The 18,826-nt window shown below is 40.7% G+C and overlaps 2 protein-coding genes across 2 annotated transcripts in view; one reads left to right on the top strand and one right to left on the bottom strand.

Annotated features, from left to right (window-relative positions):
* NDUFAF2 (NADH:ubiquinone oxidoreductase complex assembly factor 2) overlaps nucleotides 1–13,992 on the top strand; it is a 44,500-nt gene extending 30,508 nt beyond the window's left edge. Inside the window, exons 3-4 of the mRNA XM_026037114.1 lie at nucleotides 3,338–3,378; nucleotides 13,137–13,992. Of these exons, the coding sequence (XP_025892899.1) occupies nucleotides 3,338–3,378; nucleotides 13,137–13,394 (299 nt within the window). The 3' untranslated portion in view covers nucleotides 13,395–13,992. The remainder of the gene's footprint in view (nucleotides 1–3,337; nucleotides 3,379–13,136) is intronic.
* Nucleotides 13,993–14,508: 516 nt separating this feature from the next.
* Nucleotides 14,509–16,565, bottom strand: SMIM15 (small integral membrane protein 15). Its single transcript, XM_026037128.1, has 2 exons — nucleotides 16,503–16,565; nucleotides 14,509–16,277 (listed from the first exon to the last, which is right to left on the bottom strand). The coding sequence occupies exon 2, from the start codon at nucleotides 16,240–16,242 to the stop codon at nucleotides 16,018–16,020; it is 225 nt and encodes a 74-aa protein (XP_025892913.1). The 5' UTR covers nucleotides 16,243–16,277; nucleotides 16,503–16,565; the 3' UTR covers nucleotides 14,509–16,017.
* Nucleotides 16,566–18,826: the final 2,261 nt, after the last annotated feature.

The raw sequence follows: 18,826 nt of genomic DNA, 5'->3' as shown, positions 1-18,826 counted from the left end.
TCCTGAAAGCAGATCGGGAATTTTGCATACGTGGAGGGCTTCATGAGACTGCCTGCTTCAAGCCACTTCTTATTGCCCATCTACTCCTAGTCCTTTTTTCTTCCTCCTCCGGTAGCATTTAGTGATTAATGGGAGCCTTAATTTGCATGCTCACTTTTACGCTTATTACAGCATGTTATGTGCCAGTAGGAGCCTTAAAGTTCAGTGTAAATCTCATGCATACTAATGAGCATGCAAATGAGCAGCAGGCTCTCAAGGTATGAAACGTCTAGCTAGAGAGCCAAATCCTCCCCACAAAAGCAGCACTGCAAGGAGCACGGAATGCAGGAAGTACTGTCCTGATAAATTAGAAGCAGCAGCATAATTAGCTTGACATGGAGGCCATCTCTTTATTTCTCTGAGCATTTTTTGGGAGAGCCCAGGAAGCCTGGTTGGGCTGCACTTGGTCTGTTCCTGTTGCTTCCTCTACCTGGACCGGGTCTGAAGTGCCTTGCCCAGCAGTGCACGAGTGTGGTGTGCACTGACAGTGTAGTGTTCATGTGCAAGTCTTCTCTAGCTCTGTCACTAGGCGCTATTTAATTGAGTGTATTTGTGTGTCTTTAGCGTTCAAATAATATGTAACGCAGCACCTGCTTATCTTGTTTCCATCAGTAAATGTTTAATTGTAATATAAATCTTTTTAGTAATTTAAAACTGTGCTGCTTAAAGGAGTAAAGGAGGTTGCAAAGAAAGGAGAGGGATAAGGCTCTTCCAGAATGAAATTGTATGTGTTACTTTGTTTTAAAAGTAAACATAAGGTAAGTCTTAAAAATTCAAGTGAAAAAATGCTAGGTCCGATTTGGTTTGTTGGATTTTGTTAAAACCAGTGCTAAATCGATGAGAAATCACCAACGTAAGCAACAGACATGAAATCATACATTTAAATGTTTGTTATTGTAGCTGAAAAAAATAGCCTGAGGATTTACTATGGATGTATTTAAATAGGTTCAGTGTAGTTATGCAATGTTTGATATGAGAAATCTTCCTAAATTGAGGATTGTGTTGCGGCTTGTGAGTGTTAGTATTAACTGAGCTCTGTTAATGAATGAAAATGTTGGATAATACTCCTCACTTGACACATTCTGTTCTCCAAACTTGGTTCACTGTAACACTCTTCACTGTTTTACTTGTGGCTTGTTGAACTGAGGCAGATAATTAAATGATAAAATCTTTGATTAGAGGAAATCTGAAAGTCATTAATCACATAACTGACTGGAAGCCCTATCTGCCAGTGGAGAAGAGTATGCTGTAAAGTTTATATTTTCACAGTAGTTTCTAGCTGAAATTTAATTTTGTAGGATTTCAATTTTTAATTTAAGAATGATTAATTGTGTAATTAAAACGTAACTGTGAAGAAACTGTCATTTTAGGAAAATGTTGGAAGTCCTTAGGTGCTTAGAGCTGTGGAGTTGAAACACTAGTGTTGTAATAAACATCCTCATGTGATACAGAAATGAGGTGTGGAAAGGAGAAAGAAAATTCTCTGAAAAGAATTCTCCAGATTTTGAGGATTTAAAACTTTTTTTCTTCTCTATGGTAGAGTGTAAACTTGTGTATGATAGAAGTGTAAACCTGTGCCTAATATTTGTTTAGACTCAAAAGATCTGGGAAAAAGTGGTAGGGAGTGATGTTTAAGTATGCAGATGCCATGTAAGCACACAATTTGAAGAAAAAGGGTATTTTAGATGTCTGATTTACTTCTTGGAAGACGTTTTCCATTAATATCATCTGCTGGATAAGAAACAAAGCCAAGACCTTGATTCATATTGTTGTAGACCATTAACCTAGAGTTATTTAACCTTGTGGTCCTGGCTAAACTCTAAGCTATATAACACTGTTTAGCCTACCTTGATCCCTTTCTTATGCTAATTAGAAGTTATCTCTCCTAAAAGCACTTTCATAATGTTGCTGAAGCAGAATGATGCTTGTTTCATCCTATGTATAATCACATTTTCATTAGTGAGGTGAAATTATGACTCTGTGCAACTCTGTATGTTAGACTGTGTCTCTCTCCTCCTCCAATTTTCCTCAAAATGTAGCATAAATGGTACTAGACAATTAAAATCTGGAAAAGTTCCTCCGTAAAGCAGTTCTGAAACTTTACAGACATCTACCAAACAGAGCAGAAATTTGACTGGGTGATAATGAAAATGTCATTTTTGCTCTAATCTCCTTGCTCAGTAACAAATGTCTTAATTATCCAAACACACAAAAGAACATTTTGCCATCTATCTGTGCTTGGATCTGGCTTTCCTTATGTTTGTCCTTCTGTTGATTACTGGCCACTTGCATCCTGCTACTCGTGCATTTGAAAAATATGAGCAGAAGAGACAAATGTCTACAAAATATGCAAACGTGCACCTACCCATCCTGGGCATGGAGAAGCCACGAGGAAGTGTTAGTCGTTCTTCTAAAGAATGATGAGTCTTGCCCTGTATGAGTGTTCCCTGACAATCAGGGAATGTATTTATCTGATAACAGCTGCAGTGGAGTTGGAGCTGTCTGTAATAATTCATTGACTGAATGAGCCAAGATTTGGCAGTGACACTTGGTCTGTGCTGGGATCTCTTTGGGTTGCTGCAACCAATGATTTCTGAAATAACAGGCTGCGTTTGAGGTTGAAGTAGGTGTAGATCTATTGTTTTGGGGTTCATGATTGAAATCCTGAGTTGCAGGAAATCAGACTTGCTACTGCTTTAGGCAAAAATCACCTTTCAGTTGTTGTGTCCAGCATGAATTGGCTGGCGATGGAGCAGCCTTCCCTTCTTCCCTCAGCTAGGGCACTTCCCTACTGACACAGTGGGACTATTCCTTAGAAGTTTTGGGCTGCTTCTTGCAACCCTGACGAGAAGATCTATCCAGAGCTAACATAAGACTTCAATGGCCAAAAGGCAGAGGCAGGAGCCCTTTCTCTCTAGAGCAGTTTCACCCTTTTCCTGTCTTTCACTCTTTGTCCTGACATTTCTTACGAGGTTAAACTCAGCCTTGCACAGCAAGCTCAGCAAGAGGCCTTGCCACCACTGGAGCCCTGCTTCAGCCTTACGTTGAGCCTGGGTGCTCCACAGGCGGGTGCAAGCTCTCCTAACAGAGGTCAGTTCTTCCTCTGTGAAGACTGAGTGCACGGACAAAAGAAATAATTCCTGGCTTTATGTTTGGGGAGTTAATATTACAGCTTGACAGGCTGCTGCAAATTTTATAGAAATACTTGCTTTCCATTACAAATTTATTACAATTTTTGAATTATAACACCGTTTGTCATCTTTGAAATAATCCATCTGATTTTTTTTTTCTTTTGCAGCTTGGATAAGGAAAAAAAGAAATGATCCACCCACCATTGAGGTGAGAGATGCAATGCCTTTAAAATTTCAATTCTTGTAGACAAACTACAGTAATTAATTTATAATGGAGTTATTTGTCCGATAATTTTCCACTTGCATGAGAAAAATGGAGTATGTTGCCTGCCAAATTTGTGAAATCATATACAAAAAGCTAAAAGGTGAAAATCTAAACTCCGGTGTTGTTTAATTGTTTCTTTTATGGAAATCTATATGAAGTTCGGTTCTGGAAGATGACCACGGTCATCCAAGAGTTTAATTAAATCAATTCTGAAATTACTGCTGTGAATTTTTAAAGCGTGTCCTCTCTGCATTGATCCTTTCTGCTCTTGGTGGTTGACATTAAAATGCAGTTTTTCAAATCCAGCTGCCAGCATATTCATCAGCACAGCAAAACAAATTGCATTAACATTTTACAAAGCTAATGGGATGGGGGAGTCGGTGCCTTGACTTTTCCTGTAAGTGTTTTTTAATGGAATAAAGTGGAAGTCTTTCATGCTGAAGACTTGGTGAAGCAGGGAGTGCCTGTGACCGTTGGTCTGTGCGTGTGTGTGTCTGTGCACACAGGTGTGTACCCCCCACTCGCCTCCCTTGCCCTGCGTTTGTGTCATCGAGTGCAGTGACGGAGTAGATGAAGGCAAGAAGATCCAAGCTGGCACCCACAAGGGCAGATACTTGGCTCGCAGCAGCAGGAGGGGCTGCATCAAATTGAAGGGGCTGTGCTGGCCAGCTCTAGCCCCGGGCTCGGGCACTGAGCTCCTGAAATCTGCCTGGGACAAGTTGTCCAGCCGGCCTGCGTGGTCAGGTGCCCCATGCAGGAATTCTGTCCGTTTGTGTTCACAAGCCATAGCTTGCAGGAATGAGCTCACGTGGGGCATGCAGCTTTTCATCTGCTTCTGTCTGCCTCTGTTTCCCACTTTCCACTGAGGTCAGAGAGGTTATAGTATACTTTAGAATGCAAGAAAACTGTGCTAAATTTATTCTCTAAGCTTTTCAATACTGAAAAATCGACATTTTTTTCTTTATTTTAATCTTTAAAGATATGGGCTGAGTTGATTTTTCAACTATATCTTCTTGGATAGATCTTATTTTAAGTATCTCTAGCCCATCCTTACTGTATACATATTTTATACATTTTTTTTATTGTTGTACTCTTATGACACATGGAGGCAAGAGATGTTTCCTACCTTTACCGTATTATTTCCATGAACCAGGTGGCCATGGTAATTTTGTGCTAAGTAGAGTGTGCCCCAGAGAGCCTGGGCAGTCAGGTTTTTGGAGGTGATGCAATAAAACTTCTTACAGCACTGGAGGTGTCAGATCCCTTTTCAAAAAGGGAGTAAAGTGTATCTATAGTGAGAGAAGTCTGGATCAATAGTGTTTTAAATATTTAAACTTTCAGAAAAAGCGATTTATGGAGAATAAAAAAAATTGAAGTAATGGTGCATTCAGAGTTATAGGACTGCTTATACCTTCAGCTTCCTGAGGTAATGGATCCAGAAAATTATTTAGCAGCTAGATACTCTGTCTGCAGGCTGTGCACTGACCTTATCAGAGCAGAAATGATATACTAGGAATCTGAGAAGTAGTTACCTTTTCTTTCAAGTAATAACTAAAGTTGATCTTTTTTCCTTATAAAAAAGCAATTTAAAGTCTGTGTATGTTTAAAAAAAAAAGCTAATATTTTAACAATAAGACAACAAACGTCTTGAGTATTTAATAGTGTATTTACAATTATCTTATTCTGTGTTAATATGAGGATAGGAATGATCTACCATTTGTTCCAGTTTAAAATCCTTGTGCCACAACAGACAGTTCTTACAGATATAATTATAGTAGTGAAGTACAGATTGAATAGTGTTTGGTCCCTTTATATTGTACAGATTGTGTTTTAGCTACATACACTTTACTGGCTGATTCCCTGTATTATATTCTGTTTTTGACAGTAATGCTGATATGGTAAACTGCTGTTTGACAGCTATGGAACCAGGCAGTGTTTATGACCATATTTCATGTTGAAATCCTCTAAAGCAAATCTCCTTGTCCTCTTGCATATTTCTTATCAGGCTAAAGCAATTTCTGAAGGAAGGATGTAAACCCCACACGTTCTGCATTTTGTGCCTTAATGATATTTTACTGCTAGCATCGCATTGTAATGCCACACAAGAACACTACAGTTCCTAGAGCATAAATTCCTGGAGCTCTGCCTGTATTCCTCTCCCTGTGGTCTGCGGTATCACTTTTTTCTTAACTGTTTCTTCCCCCCCCCCCCCGCCCTTGTGTCCCTTGCCTATCATTTTTTTTCCTTTTTATTATCATATCTGGCATATGTAGAACTTTGTTAAATTTTCTGTTTCCCCATTCTGTTTCATTTGTTTGCATTTTATATTTGTCAAGCTTTCTGTTGAGCTCCAGTTACTGGATAATAGCGGTAGCCAAACTGCTTGGAGTGTCTGCTAAATGAACTCTGTGGTCAAATTTTGAATTGAAAATCTTGCTAGACACATCTTACCGGGAGGAGAAATGGCTGCGTTGTGGGAACCACTGACTTGGTGCGCAGTGTGGGCCAACAAAGCAGCATGTCGGAGTCACCATGACACATCAGTCACTTCAGTCTTTTGACAGTGACCTGTAGACTTGAGAATATTTTGTACTCGGGCTTTTTTCTTTTTCTCTCTAGAAATAGCTACTGATCTCTTGACTCTTCAAGTCTTATTTTTAGATAAAATAAAGTTTTATTTTTATGTAGAAGACATTGGTTGACATCTGTATTACCTTCAGACTTCTTAAGGTGGAAATGCAGGGCTGACTTCACCAGGTCACTTGTTCAGCTTGAGGTGTTTCATGTGCTTACAGTTTCTCTCCTTTTCTGCTCTCTCTTTCTGCACTTTAGGAGGGCAGGCGCCTAGAACAGTATTTTTGTGTGCTGGGCCAGTCACAAACCAAAAATACTGTTCATCACATGGGTTATTTCTAATGTGACCGTAATGTGAGGCATGTTAGTGGTTGGAAGTCTTAGGTTTTAAAAAGCAGCCTTTGGGATGCCGAAACAGTTGGTTGCTTTTTGATTTTATTACAACTTGAAATACCCCAAGTCTTGTCCTCGGCTCGGTCATGACGGTGCTGATGACTCTGCAAACGAGCACAGATCAAGCAGTTTGAACATAGCACCTCCTATGGTAATAAGAGAGCCCATTTTGATAGAGTTTTGGCTCACATCCCCACCTGCTGTAAGAATGCATGTGTGTATGTGTTTATATAGATATATTATACATATATGTGTATATATACATATATATACAAATACTGGTTATAGTAAGTAAGAATCTGTGTTTATATGTGCATCTTCGCATTGCTATATTTTCTATTTTTTGTCCCTTTACACATACTGTGTCATTTGGCATTATGTTTGTAGCTGTAAACTAATTTGAATCAGTTTAACAATAATAATTAAATAGAAAAGAATATTACCTTTTTATTTAATATATAGAAAAATAGATATGTGTAGTATTTGAGGCCAAATAGGAAATAGATTCTTGTCCTGAGACCTTATTGTTTTAAAGTAAAGAAAATATTTTAGAGATTACAGGTATTAAAACAATTTTAAATCAAAGGCTATGTTGTGGGACTAGATTTGTTAACATAGTACATCACGTGCAAATTAGTTTACCTGCTAAGCAGTCAGGTTGTCAGAAATTTTTAACATAAGTTGTATTGGGATATAGCAGTTGTTCTATACAAATATTTTATTCAAATGGGTGCAAAATATATTTTATAGTATTTTTAAATAAATATTTTAGAATATTTTTAATACACTTTTCTGTGTATCAAGCTGTGGCCGAATTTGACTGAGCATGGTCTGCAAGCCAGCAGACTGTCTCACATGCACTTCTATCTTGCTATTTTTCCTTCTGACAGTAATTTTAAAAATGCCACATTCAGTTTATCATTGTAGAAGTTGACTGTTGCATTTTGCATATTTCAATTGCAAAAGAATTTAAAAATATTTGGGGATGGGGGAAGTCCATGTCTTGAGGTTCCCCCTTGGGGATCATGCTGCCCTTCCATAGCTCAACAGAAACCTCCCAAATGTGAGAGATGTCAAACACCATTCTGCCCGGCCATGCATTGCACTCTGTTTTTGGTCCTGCTTTCAGTAAAACAGCTCCATGAATCCCAAACTCAGTGCTGTTGATAAGAACTTCCCAAGATTCCTAAGAACTTTGGTGACCACTCATCTTTATGTGGTATCCACATGCCCTCATTGCTTATCCACATTGCTGTGCTGTGTGTCTTCTATATTGTCTCTGAGTTATATTCCTTTGCTTAAAAAAAAAGAAAAAAGTTTGAGATAACATTATGCAAGTATATATTAAAAATTAAGGAAATGCTTATTTTCTGCTGTTGCAGCTGCTGTCTGGGATAGTGGCTGAATGCATGAAACACTTGCAAGATCTCTCATCTTTATAGGATCAGCATGCAACATGTAGCCAGTTTTTCTCCCTTCTAGATGGAAGGAGTTTAAAATCAAAAATGGCTTAGATAACTTACATATAAGAAGTACTGAGTTCTTAGTTGATAAACCTTAAGAATTTAAGAATTATGGTGGCCTGTTTCTAAGGCTATAGCAAACTTGAAAAATTATTGGGCACCTAGTGAGACTTTAAGAAAATCTCCATACGAAAGCTCCATTTGATTTCTCTGATATTGCTAATTTCAGTGGGCCTCACATTTGTAGGAGCCTTTAGAGATTTCTCCTTTCTGTAAAATGAGGAACCTGACTAGATTGTGGTAGGTGTTTGGTGTTTGCTTTGAGGCTTCTTTTTCTGGAGCAGACCTTGTAGCTTCATGCTACTTCTGACCATGTCCTTCAGTTTGAAGAATATTTGGATGACTTGGCGCTGTATGTGTCCTTGTCTGTAAAATGGGCAGAATGGACTGTGGAAACTTGTGGGGAGAGGAACATGATTCATTTCTGAACTTGTCCCTGCGATATCCTGCAATTTCCAGACTATGTGAATCTATGGGCAGACTCATGAATACAGATTTTTAGACTAGAAGCAGCCTTGCTCTAAGCTGCAGGCTACTTCTTCCATTATCCATATGGGACTGGTTAGCTGGAAATATTCTCATTTGTAGTTGAAACCTCACTGTTGCTTTGTTATTCATGTGTATGTATGTTAATATTTTATGGGAGCTAAAGTAGAATTGTGTGTTCCTTTCACTAATGTCAAGAGTCTGGAAATAGTTTTGAGTAGTAAATATCACAGAAAATGATTATTTTTCTCATGCATTATGTACTTGATACACAGTCATAAAGCTAAATGGCTCCGGGATTGCACAGTTGGATACAAGGTGAAATGTTAAAAGAAGAAACTTTTTGTGACAGCTCCTGTCTTCTTTCAAACTATTTCTAGCATTTCCATAATTATCTGTTTTGACAACCTCCTTGTCAAGGGAGGAAAAAGATGTACTTAGTGAGTCGTAATAAGCATAAAGTTTCAATAATTGTTTTTTCCCCACCTTCCCAAAAGAGAATAATTATATTGCAATGACATTCTGTTTAGTTGCCTAATGCATACCTACTTTTTCCATTTGTTTCATTATAAACATTATTTATTTGAAAGATGATCTGATCAACTATCTTCAGTCCATGGAGATTGGTTTATACAAAATTCACATTCTTTAAACCAAAATGGGATGCAATCTAGAAAAATGATTTGTTTGACACTGCTTTTGAAATGGGCAGAGTGCCTTTTCCCCCAGAATAACACTGAAGGCACACGACACAGACTGTATCTTAATGCCATAAGTGGTTGGAGACACCTCCTCCAGAATAAAATCTGAATAAAGCAAATTGTACACTGGCTGAAATTATTTAGCCAGACTGAAAATATTTAGTCAGAATTATTAGGAGGCAGCAACATGATAAAAATGAAAGAACTGCAGGCTACAGGCTGCTAAGCAGGAGTTCCCTGCAGTCCTGTAGGCCCTGAGTCCTTGTATTTGAGACAGAGTTCTTGATTTTCTTCTGTAGAGTAGAACGTGCCTATGGTTCCTTTCCAAAGAGGAGGGAATGGCGTGATACTTGCTGCCAGAGGGAAGCCAGAGCAAAATAGGGAGTTTGGAAGAAAGGTGGAAATTACAGAAGGTCCCTCAGATGTCGCAGATGGGCACGGAGGGTTCAAATTCTGGGGCAAGGGAAAGCAGGGTCTGTTCTGCAGCGCTGCCCTGGGGAGGCAGCAGCTCTGGCTCTTCTGCTCTGTGGCCGCTGCCAACAGGCTGCGTTTCCTTCTTTGTTCGTGGAGCTGCTGCCATTGCCAGGATATTGGGGTATGTGCAGCTTTAAACTCCACATAGCTGTGCTGGCGTTTCCTTAGAAATAATGGCAGGTTCTTTGAGACAGTATTAGAGATTGTTTCCTTAAACACTGCCTTCCTAAGAAGGGAAGGTATTTCAATTAAACCCCACAAGCAGCTGCCAGCACTGAGCATAAGTTTTTCTTTTACATCCTACTTTAATGGCAGAAGTCACTGCTGGACCTAGACCTGGGCTCACTGCGTCTGCCTTGTCCCAAATGTTGGGAGTTAAGGTGATCATCTAAAAGTTGGGGTTTCAATGGGTCTAAGAGGTGGCTGGTTGTCTTCTGACATGCTTTGTTTTTTATTTTTGCAGAATAATCCTAATCCTTAAGTTTCTGTTTTAATTCAAATGAGAAAGCATTTCTGATATTCTTTGGCTGTTATGTGGCCTCCTGAATTTGTAAGGTCAAGGAACTAATATCATTTATTTGTAAAGAGAGCACTGTAGGTGTTGGAAGGCTAAAGCAAACGCTGTGACTGCTAGTTATCTGGTAGATGTAATACATGTGGTTAGTAGATGTATTTCCCCTAAAGGTCAGAGCCCGTTACACACTCATGTTCACATATTTCCTTGTAAAGCCTCATGGTGTTTCCTTGGGCAGCTGCAAATTAAGGTAGCCCTTTTATAAAACACGCCAGCTCATGGAGGAGGAGGAGGGAAGGAAGCAGTGGCGAAGGGGGCAGTGTTGGCCGCAGTGCAGCACGGGCTGGCGCGGCACCGAGGCGGCCCTCACAGCGCAGGGCCTGCAGGGAGAGAGGGGCTCTAGAGGTCCTGTAGGCTTGCAGCCCCTTTTAAAGATCATTTATCCTGTAATATGCATGCAATAGTGTGATGATATTTTGCATTGTGTTTAATTATGCTATGGAAATTTAGAATTGCATTCACTTTTCCTCTACCGGTGGGAAACTCGCAGTCTGGTAACCACTAAAACTGCGGTGGTCATGGTAATTGAAGCAGTAGTATTTAGAAATGCAATCAGTGATGGAAGAAATACTTTTCATAGGGAGATTCTAGAATTAAGTAAACTATTTGCTGGTGACTTCAAAACAAAAAAAAAGAACTCAGTGTCCTATGATATGCTTGCACAGTACAAACTCATCATCAAAGGACAAAATGTTTAGAAAACTTTTATATATTTAACCCAGTTTTTGTACTGTGTCAAGTACACGATTCCTGTTTCCTATTTGTCTTAAAGTACAAACACAAACCCTTATTTCAGTGTACATGTTAATGATGTGAATTTCATGCCTGAATTGGATGCGTAGAGTCTCCTTCACTTGCACTTTTTGCCTTGATGTGATTGTATAGATTCTGAACGAGTCACCTCTGTATTCTTTGCAGACTGATGATAATCTCTTCTTACATTTTTTCCAAGATCAAAATGTTTATTTTACTAGATCAGAACTCTTCTTTGGCCAGTGAAAGCTCATTAAATAGTCTTAGCTGATTCTGAAAACCAGATGACAATTACTCATCCGAATATAATATGGACTTTTAAAGCATTTGGAATTTAGTTGCAGCTGTTATCTGACTGTATAAGGTAAGGCAGGTAGTAGTGCTAATACAGTCCCTGCAAAAGCTTTGAAATTAGTAAGTAACTGTTCACAGGAAATGAATTACATGTGTTTAATAAATCATTTGATGCTTCAGACTCTTCAGATATCACAAGGGTATATGTCCTTGTTCCTTGAGAGTGGGCTATTACAAGCACTGTCAAAATAATTACCTTGAAATCAGTAAGTTTATAATAGTTTTATACAGGCACCTGGTAAATGAGGACAAAATTGAAAGCAGTAATAATGAATTTACATTATTCTGACTGCTTAAAATTAGACCCTGGGACATGTCACAACATCTTAATGTGCATAGGAGGCAATCCCTCCCCCTGTCACCTTTTCATTGAAAATGTGCTTATCTGCTACTTGTGTTTTTATTAGTATAAAATTGTCTGTGAATTTAGATATAGAGACAATTATAAACAAAGAAAAAGATGTTAATTTTCATAATAGCTCTATGATGAACTTCTCTTGAAATATTTTTCTACGCTCTTAAATGTTGTGTGTGCTTGTAACTTCAACTCCTATTATGTTTATTTTAATACCATTCCTAAAATAATTCCATGGTTTCCTGCTCAGAGAGGAGTACTGGCCTGGTTTTTCCCTGTCTCTAGCATATACTTGTAACTGGAAAAAGATGTTCAGCCTTTTTGTCTTGCGTATCACGACTCTAAATGTGGCCGTCAGCAGTTCCTTCACACCATGGGGCCATTTGCAGCTACATTGTATTTGGGTTCACAGTATGATAGAAATTCATTCCAGCTTTCTTTTCCTTCTAATAATCTTCCCCATCTGCCCTACCAAAAGCGTAGAGATATCTTGTGAGCTGTGTCTGCAGATCATGCTTCCTCTAGGAACATGATCACAGATGAAGGACAAACCGCAGTATTTTTTGTTGTTTTTCCCTTTTCCTTTTGTTTGCATTTACTTCAGGAATTCTGTACTCCAGCAGCGTTTGCTAGTTGCTGTCTTTCTGCAGTTCTAGTGTTCAAGTCTTGGTCACGCTTGCCTCAGCTCATAGCCTTGGTATTTCACTGTGGAAGCAGCCCCCTCGCAGTTCACTGGTGCTCACCTATCTAGGTGAATGGCCAGCTTCAGCCTGCACCCAACCACATTCCGAAGCAGCACATCACTAAAACCTGTCGGCAGTTTGTAGAAGCCACTGTGAGTAGAGAGCAGAGGCTGCAGGGCAGGTGGCCGCCGGGCGAGGATGCGCTGGCTGTGCTCGCTCCTCGGAGCACCCCGGCCCTCGCCTCCCACCTTCTCCTCTGCAACCCTGTTGTTCTGCTCTTTGGATTCCTTCCCCTTGGAGAGTTTTATACCCCTTTTGCTGGCTGTTTTTTTATTATTTTATTTTCTCTCCAACTATTAGTACCATCAGAGAGTCAGGGTTGCGCACCAATAGTGCCCAAAACTGGGCTCTGGTCACAGATACCTAACTCAGAGGGTGGAGTTAGTGAGAGGGATAAATAGCAGGAAATTCTACACAGAAAACAATGTGAAACGTAACCTATATTTTAATGCGTTTTTGCACTGACATTCAACAATGTATTTAATCATTTTTCCCTTTAGATGCAACAGAACAGTGAAACTGGGGCACCACAGTGCGGTTTTGTTCTGACAGTCTGAGCAGGACACTGAGACCATTTTAAACAGGGGCTGAAACTGAAGTTGTACAAAAACAGTTAATTTTGCAGTTTAATAGTTAATCATTTTATTTTACACTCCATGATTTAGGGTAAGGAGGTAAAACAAGAGAAACAAGGACTGCTCATGTGTTTTATTCCAATATCGTGTACTATATTTATCTAATTATTTTTTTCTACTGTGTTTCTTTTATTAGGAGATTCTTAGGAATGAAAGTGTTAGAGAAGAAATGAAAGAGAAAATCAAAGACGTAGCTGAAAAGGACAAGCTCCTTCAGGCCACGGAGTACAAGGAGGGAGCAGTAGCAGAACCGGCTCGTACCCACGTGAAGGGCCACGCGTCAGCCCCCTACTATGGAAAGCAGGAGCCTTCCCAGGATCCTACGAGCACCGCAAATACTTTTCAGCCGGGTTCCTGGATGCCACCAGGCAGCAGGAGCAGTCCAAAGAAATAAAGAATTTATTCAAGTAATGTACAGGTATTGCTAGTGGCTAAATACTTTAATAGAGAATGCAATAACTGTAAGTACATCCTCTGTGTGCAATAAAGTAATGTTAAAGCTATGTTTATTTTTGGAGAATTGTTAAGATAGGCTTAATTATGACAAACCACTTTTTAAAGTATGTTGGGATTTAGTGAAAGAGAGGATATACTAGGGATGAGTTTGTTTATAAATAGTTGCTGTTCTTTGGTTGTTTGTTATATCGCTTTAGCTAAGAGGCTTTCCAGTTAAATGAATGAATAGCTTTTGTAAAATAATTTATTTTTTACTTTTGTGAGACAATTTAGATATAATCAACTTTAGTATGCCTAAAAATGATCTTAGTTCTCAAACCTAGGCTTTTGGTCAATATAGTTCCTTAGAAATCCTATTAATTCCATCCACGGCACCAGTATGTCTAGTTGATCTCCCTAACAGAAAGTAACACTACAGTGACTATCCTTATCAGTAATTTTAGGCATATAGTTATTAACTTACATTAATGAATGAGTCAACAAGAGTAAGCAGAAAATGCAACCAGTTAAGTACTATAATAAGGTTTAGAAGCACTTACTACAGCTAAGGGAAAGAGCAAGTGTGTTCTTCTGGCTGAAGAGCCTGTCAATTGTAGCCAGAAGGAGCAGTGGTAGCTTGTTCTTTTCCTTTCTCTGCCACCTACCAAAGCAGCTGAAATCTCACTCTTGGCCTAAGGGCTGTTTTTTATTTTTTTCAATAATTATTATTTCGGAGTGTATGCTGGGACTTCACTGAATTTTGTTATATATATACATATGTATACATAATATATATGGCTGTAGCTTACATATACAGAGATTATTTTCGAAGCAACTATGCTTGAGATTTTAAAATCAAAATAAAGCACACATTTCTGAAAAAGTACCAAATTTATTTATGCAGTGTAATCTGTTCCCTTCTGTATTCTAATCCATGTAGATATCAAAGGCAGCAACATCCAAAGAAAAACACCGGAGAAGAGTATTAATTTTGGAAACCATAAAATTTGTAAACATTATATTCTAACAGTACTTGCTTTGATCAACAAAATAGAAAGAGGGTCAAAAGTTAATGTCTGCATATGAATATTCCACATTTATTTTTTATTTCTGTGAAGCTCCTTTTAATCCTGCTATTATCAATCACCTCTCCAGATCCACTTGAACAATATCTCTGACTTATCTAAAAAGCAAACACAGAAAAAACCCAGACAATGACTGAAGGAAGAGATGCCAGGAATCATAACTGTGCTGCTGTTTAGACACATATTGAGTCTAATAACATAATGACTGTCTCTTTAGTCTAAAAATTAAGCTTTGAGAAGCTAATCATTTCTGTTTAAATGAATTTAAATTAAGGTTAAATTCAGTTAAGGTTAAAAGGTGTATTTATAACCCAACCAAATTTGGATTTTTTCAGAATACCAGCTCTTTGCAACCTTGAAAGCAGCAGAGTTCCAGAGGCTGTGGAACTCTGGGGAACCCCTCCCCACCACAAACCCTGAACTGAGAAGGTCCTACCTCACAAGTAGCTGGAAGGTTGGAAAGGAGGAAGAATTATCACAGATGCATATCCTGCATCCATGTGCTACAGGCCACTGAAACAAGGATACTAAGTGAGGTGGGGCCTTGTGTCTGGCCCCATTTATGGCTGTGCTTTTAGACACAAGAAGTTTCTGAAGGCAGAAACCGGTTATAGCTACAGTGCTCAGGTGATAATCAGGCAAAGCTCGAAACAAACAAACGCAAGTTATTTTGTAGAACTGGGGCAGTCTGAGACCTTTTAAGCAGTCAGAAATAACAACCATCCAACCACCCTCCACCCACCAGCTTCCTGGAGTTGGGCCTGAAACTGAAAAAATTCTGGCGATGGTGAGTAGCTCAGGAACCAAGGAGAAAGAAGTTTCTTGGTGCAGGCAAGCCTCACTATGAAATAAGCTACACCAGCCTCTGTGCAACTCAGCATTACCAAACCTGTGTGAATAGCTCTTCATCTGGGACCATCCTTAAAGGAAATCAGTAAAAACTATAAAGCTCTAAACCTGTTTTCTCTGTACAGCTCTGCCACAGGTAGGCCAAAACATGCCTTTCTGAAATCCAGTTTATCATGAGCTACAACCATCTTTAAGCACCACATAGGCTAAGTGCTGTGGAAAGTTGGTGCAGCAGTGGAAACAGAGTGGCTTGCTTTGCTAGGGACCAGAGATCACAGCATGAAGGAGTCAGTTCACATCTTCCCCATAATTTAATTGACAGATTTAGGATAATTATTAAATCATAGCTCAGTTAATGAAAAATATCTACCTCTAAATCCTACCCCCACCAGCAGTTAAAGTTTTGTATTTAACATGCAAATCTAGAAAAACCAAGCTGCATTAGAGCAGTAGTAGAAAGGGTTGTATCAAGTGTCATTTCAACACAAATCATTTCAGCAGAAATAATAGCTGGAGTTAAAATTTCATACTTCAAGAAATCACAGGATCAAGTATCAAAGGAAGGTTATAGCAGAAAAAGTATTGTACAGCAGTGCTTCATTGGAAAAAAAAGTTGGTTCTTCGCACAAGGAAGGCATTTTTGCCCTTTTAATCCTTCTTTGTTCGTTTGGCTTTTGCAATATTTTCCTGGCGCTTCTGTTTCTTCTTCTGCTCTCGCTCCTTGGCCTCAATCATCTTTGCGAGCTTCCAGGACAGGGCGGCGCTGATGACGAACAGCGGCGTGAGGGCCAAGATCACCGTGGTGAGGAAGCCGTAGGGGTCCTTTGCCGCCCACTCCACCACGTACTGAGCCCACGCCTTGATATCAAACATCTTGGCTCTTTACTGGGGAAACCCTGCAAGGCTTCCTGTAAGGAAAATAATTCGGAGGGGTCAGAAAAGTCAGAGCATGTGCACACAGCAGATACCATTTTAATGTAAATCATCACTGCTCGTTCTGAAAGAGAAGCTGTTTTGGACCAGAAGGCAGCGTAACGCGGGCGCCCCCTCCCCTCCCCTCCCCTCACCCCGCCGCGCTCCGCGGCGACCGTTAACGGCCGCCCCGCCCGCGCCAACGGCCGCGCGGCCCCCACCTGCGGCGGCAGCGCGCGCCGCCTCGGGCATCCTCCGCGCGGGCCCAGCACAGGTACCGAGCGCGGGGCGCAGCCGGGCCGCCCTCTCTGCCCTCCTCTTCCTCTCGGCCTCCCCGGGACCGCCCCGCCGCCTCCAGGGCGCCGCCGGAAACAGGAAGGCGGCGGCCGCTCCGCCCAGGCGCGTCGTCCTCCGCGGCAGCAGCCGGATAGAGCGGTCCCGGAGCGCTCCTTCCCTCCCTTTCCTCCCATCCTTCCCTCCCTCCCCGTTTTCCTTCCGCCGCGTCACGGTGCGCGCGGCTCGGGAATCCCGCTCCTCGCGGCGGGGCCGCGCGGCTCCGGGAGCCTGCCGTGCGACTCGGGAATGTTGACGTTATTCCAGGGACAGCGGGAAGGCGCTTGGGAAGCGGAAGGAGAGGGTCAGCGGCGGGGGATGTGGCTCCCCGGAGGTGCCCTCGCCTGCCCCTGTGCTCGGTGCCGCGCGCGGGTTGTGCTGCAGGCAGCGCCTTTCTACCTAGACGCTTAAATCAAAACCTGTGCTTAGCGTGCAGGCTGTGAAACGTASTCTCCTTATGTGTGTTTTGTGGCATTTATACAAATGTTGAAATCCCAGGGCTACAGGTCCCTGCCGCATTTGTGGCTTGCAGATGTTGGCAGAAGAGCAGATCTAGATCTATCCGAGCAGTTTACTCTGATACTTCAGCGATGCTGTTTTAATAGCATTACAGGATATTTTGCGTCAGGTGTTGCGAGGCTAAAAGTAGCCAAGCAGCGACTCAGGGAATCACCCTCTGGAACTGCCTGTTGCCTTTCACAGACCATAGAGGGCTCTGAGGATCACGGATAATGCTCCAGATTTAAACGCCTCCCTTAAATGCCAAAGTGAAGTGCAGGGGAGCCAGACCCAACAACAGCTGCTTAGGACTTCTCCTTAGGTCGATCAGCTCTGTGACCTCATGCACATATAGGCGATGGTATCTGCTTTCCTTCTGAAGTATTTTGAAGTTGTTGAATAAAAGGAACTGTGTCGTTGTGACTGCTTAATTTTTAGGTTTGGGTCTGTCAGAATTAACTGGTTAATAACATCTATAAAATGTTTAGGAAGAACTGTGTTTAAGAAAGACTCAATCACTTTAACAGAACTGGGCTACATGCTGCATACACATATGCAGTGTATGCACTGACAGATCTTCAGGGGAAGCAGCCTCTTAATCCCCATCAACTATGGCCAGGTGAGGCTGCCTAAAATACATTCTTACCACTTGATAGTCTGAAGTCCCCAGTTTTAGAAATTAAGCCTGGAAAGTCTCTTCTGAGGGAGCTAGGCTGGTTGTCAGCTATTGGAGGTAACTCTGTCTTCTGAGCTCTTTCACAAACTATCGAATCTCTGCTTTTGATCTCCTACTTTCCATTAAAATTCTTAGCAGCTAAATTGAAAAGAAAAAAAAAGGAAAAGTGTGAATGACTGTCTGAAACTTTCGAAGAACGTTCTGCCACAACATTTTGCTAGATGCGCCAGAAGCCAAAAATTTGAGAAATGAAAAAGCAGGTGACACAATCTAAAAAAAAAAAAAAAATTCTATTTCAGAAATATCACATGTAAAGAAAAAAAAGAAGAAACAAAATTTGTGTTATATTGTAGGAATTGCGGGAAAGTGGCAAAAGAAACACAAGAGGAAGAGGTTAAGGCCAGCAGAGTTAAAAGAGTTAAAGATAACGATGGTTTTTGATTATGTTCTATTCTAATAAAAGAATTGGTCCAGGAAATGTTGAAGTATTTAGTAAATATTTACAATATGCAGCTGGAGAAGAGTCTTATTCATGGCCTAATACGTGCATGCACCCCCTTATGGAAGGGTCGGGCAGGCTTGGGTACCTCAGAAGGCCTCTTCTCTGGGGAAGGAGCGATTCCAGAAATCCATGTTCCAAGAAATCCTGTGGCCAGGATTAAACAGGAGCCAGAGTAGGTGGTCACAGCGCGTAGTTGGTATTCAGCGCCTTTGCTGTGAAATCAAATCCAGTGATTTCAGCAGCAGAGAGGTGAATTCATGGTGGCAGGAGAGCCTTTTTTTTCCTCAAATAGATTTATTTCAGATTCGAAGATGAAATTTTATCACTATTGTTTTTGAAGCAGTCTGTGAATTTTATGTTTGTTTGTTTGTTTCCTCAACTGTACTGTTGAAAAGGGAAACCTTTTCCTTCCTCTTCCATCAGGCATCTTCCCCCTTAGAGGAGAAATCCCAGCACTGTCCTTTCTGCAGGGAAAGCTTTCCGTTCCTCAGAAGCACCAGGGCAGCAGGGAGGGCAGCCTTTTGCCTGCTCTCATT

The sequence above is a fragment of the Nothoprocta perdicaria genome, unplaced genomic scaffold (assembly GCF_003342845.1).
Source record: "Nothoprocta perdicaria isolate Ctin4 unplaced genomic scaffold, notPer1 scaffold_1, whole genome shotgun sequence".
NCBI classification, from domain to species: domain Eukaryota; kingdom Metazoa; phylum Chordata; class Aves; order Tinamiformes; family Tinamidae; genus Nothoprocta; species Nothoprocta perdicaria.
Note: the sequence above shows the minus strand (reverse complement) of the source record. Positions and strands in the feature narration are given on the sequence as shown.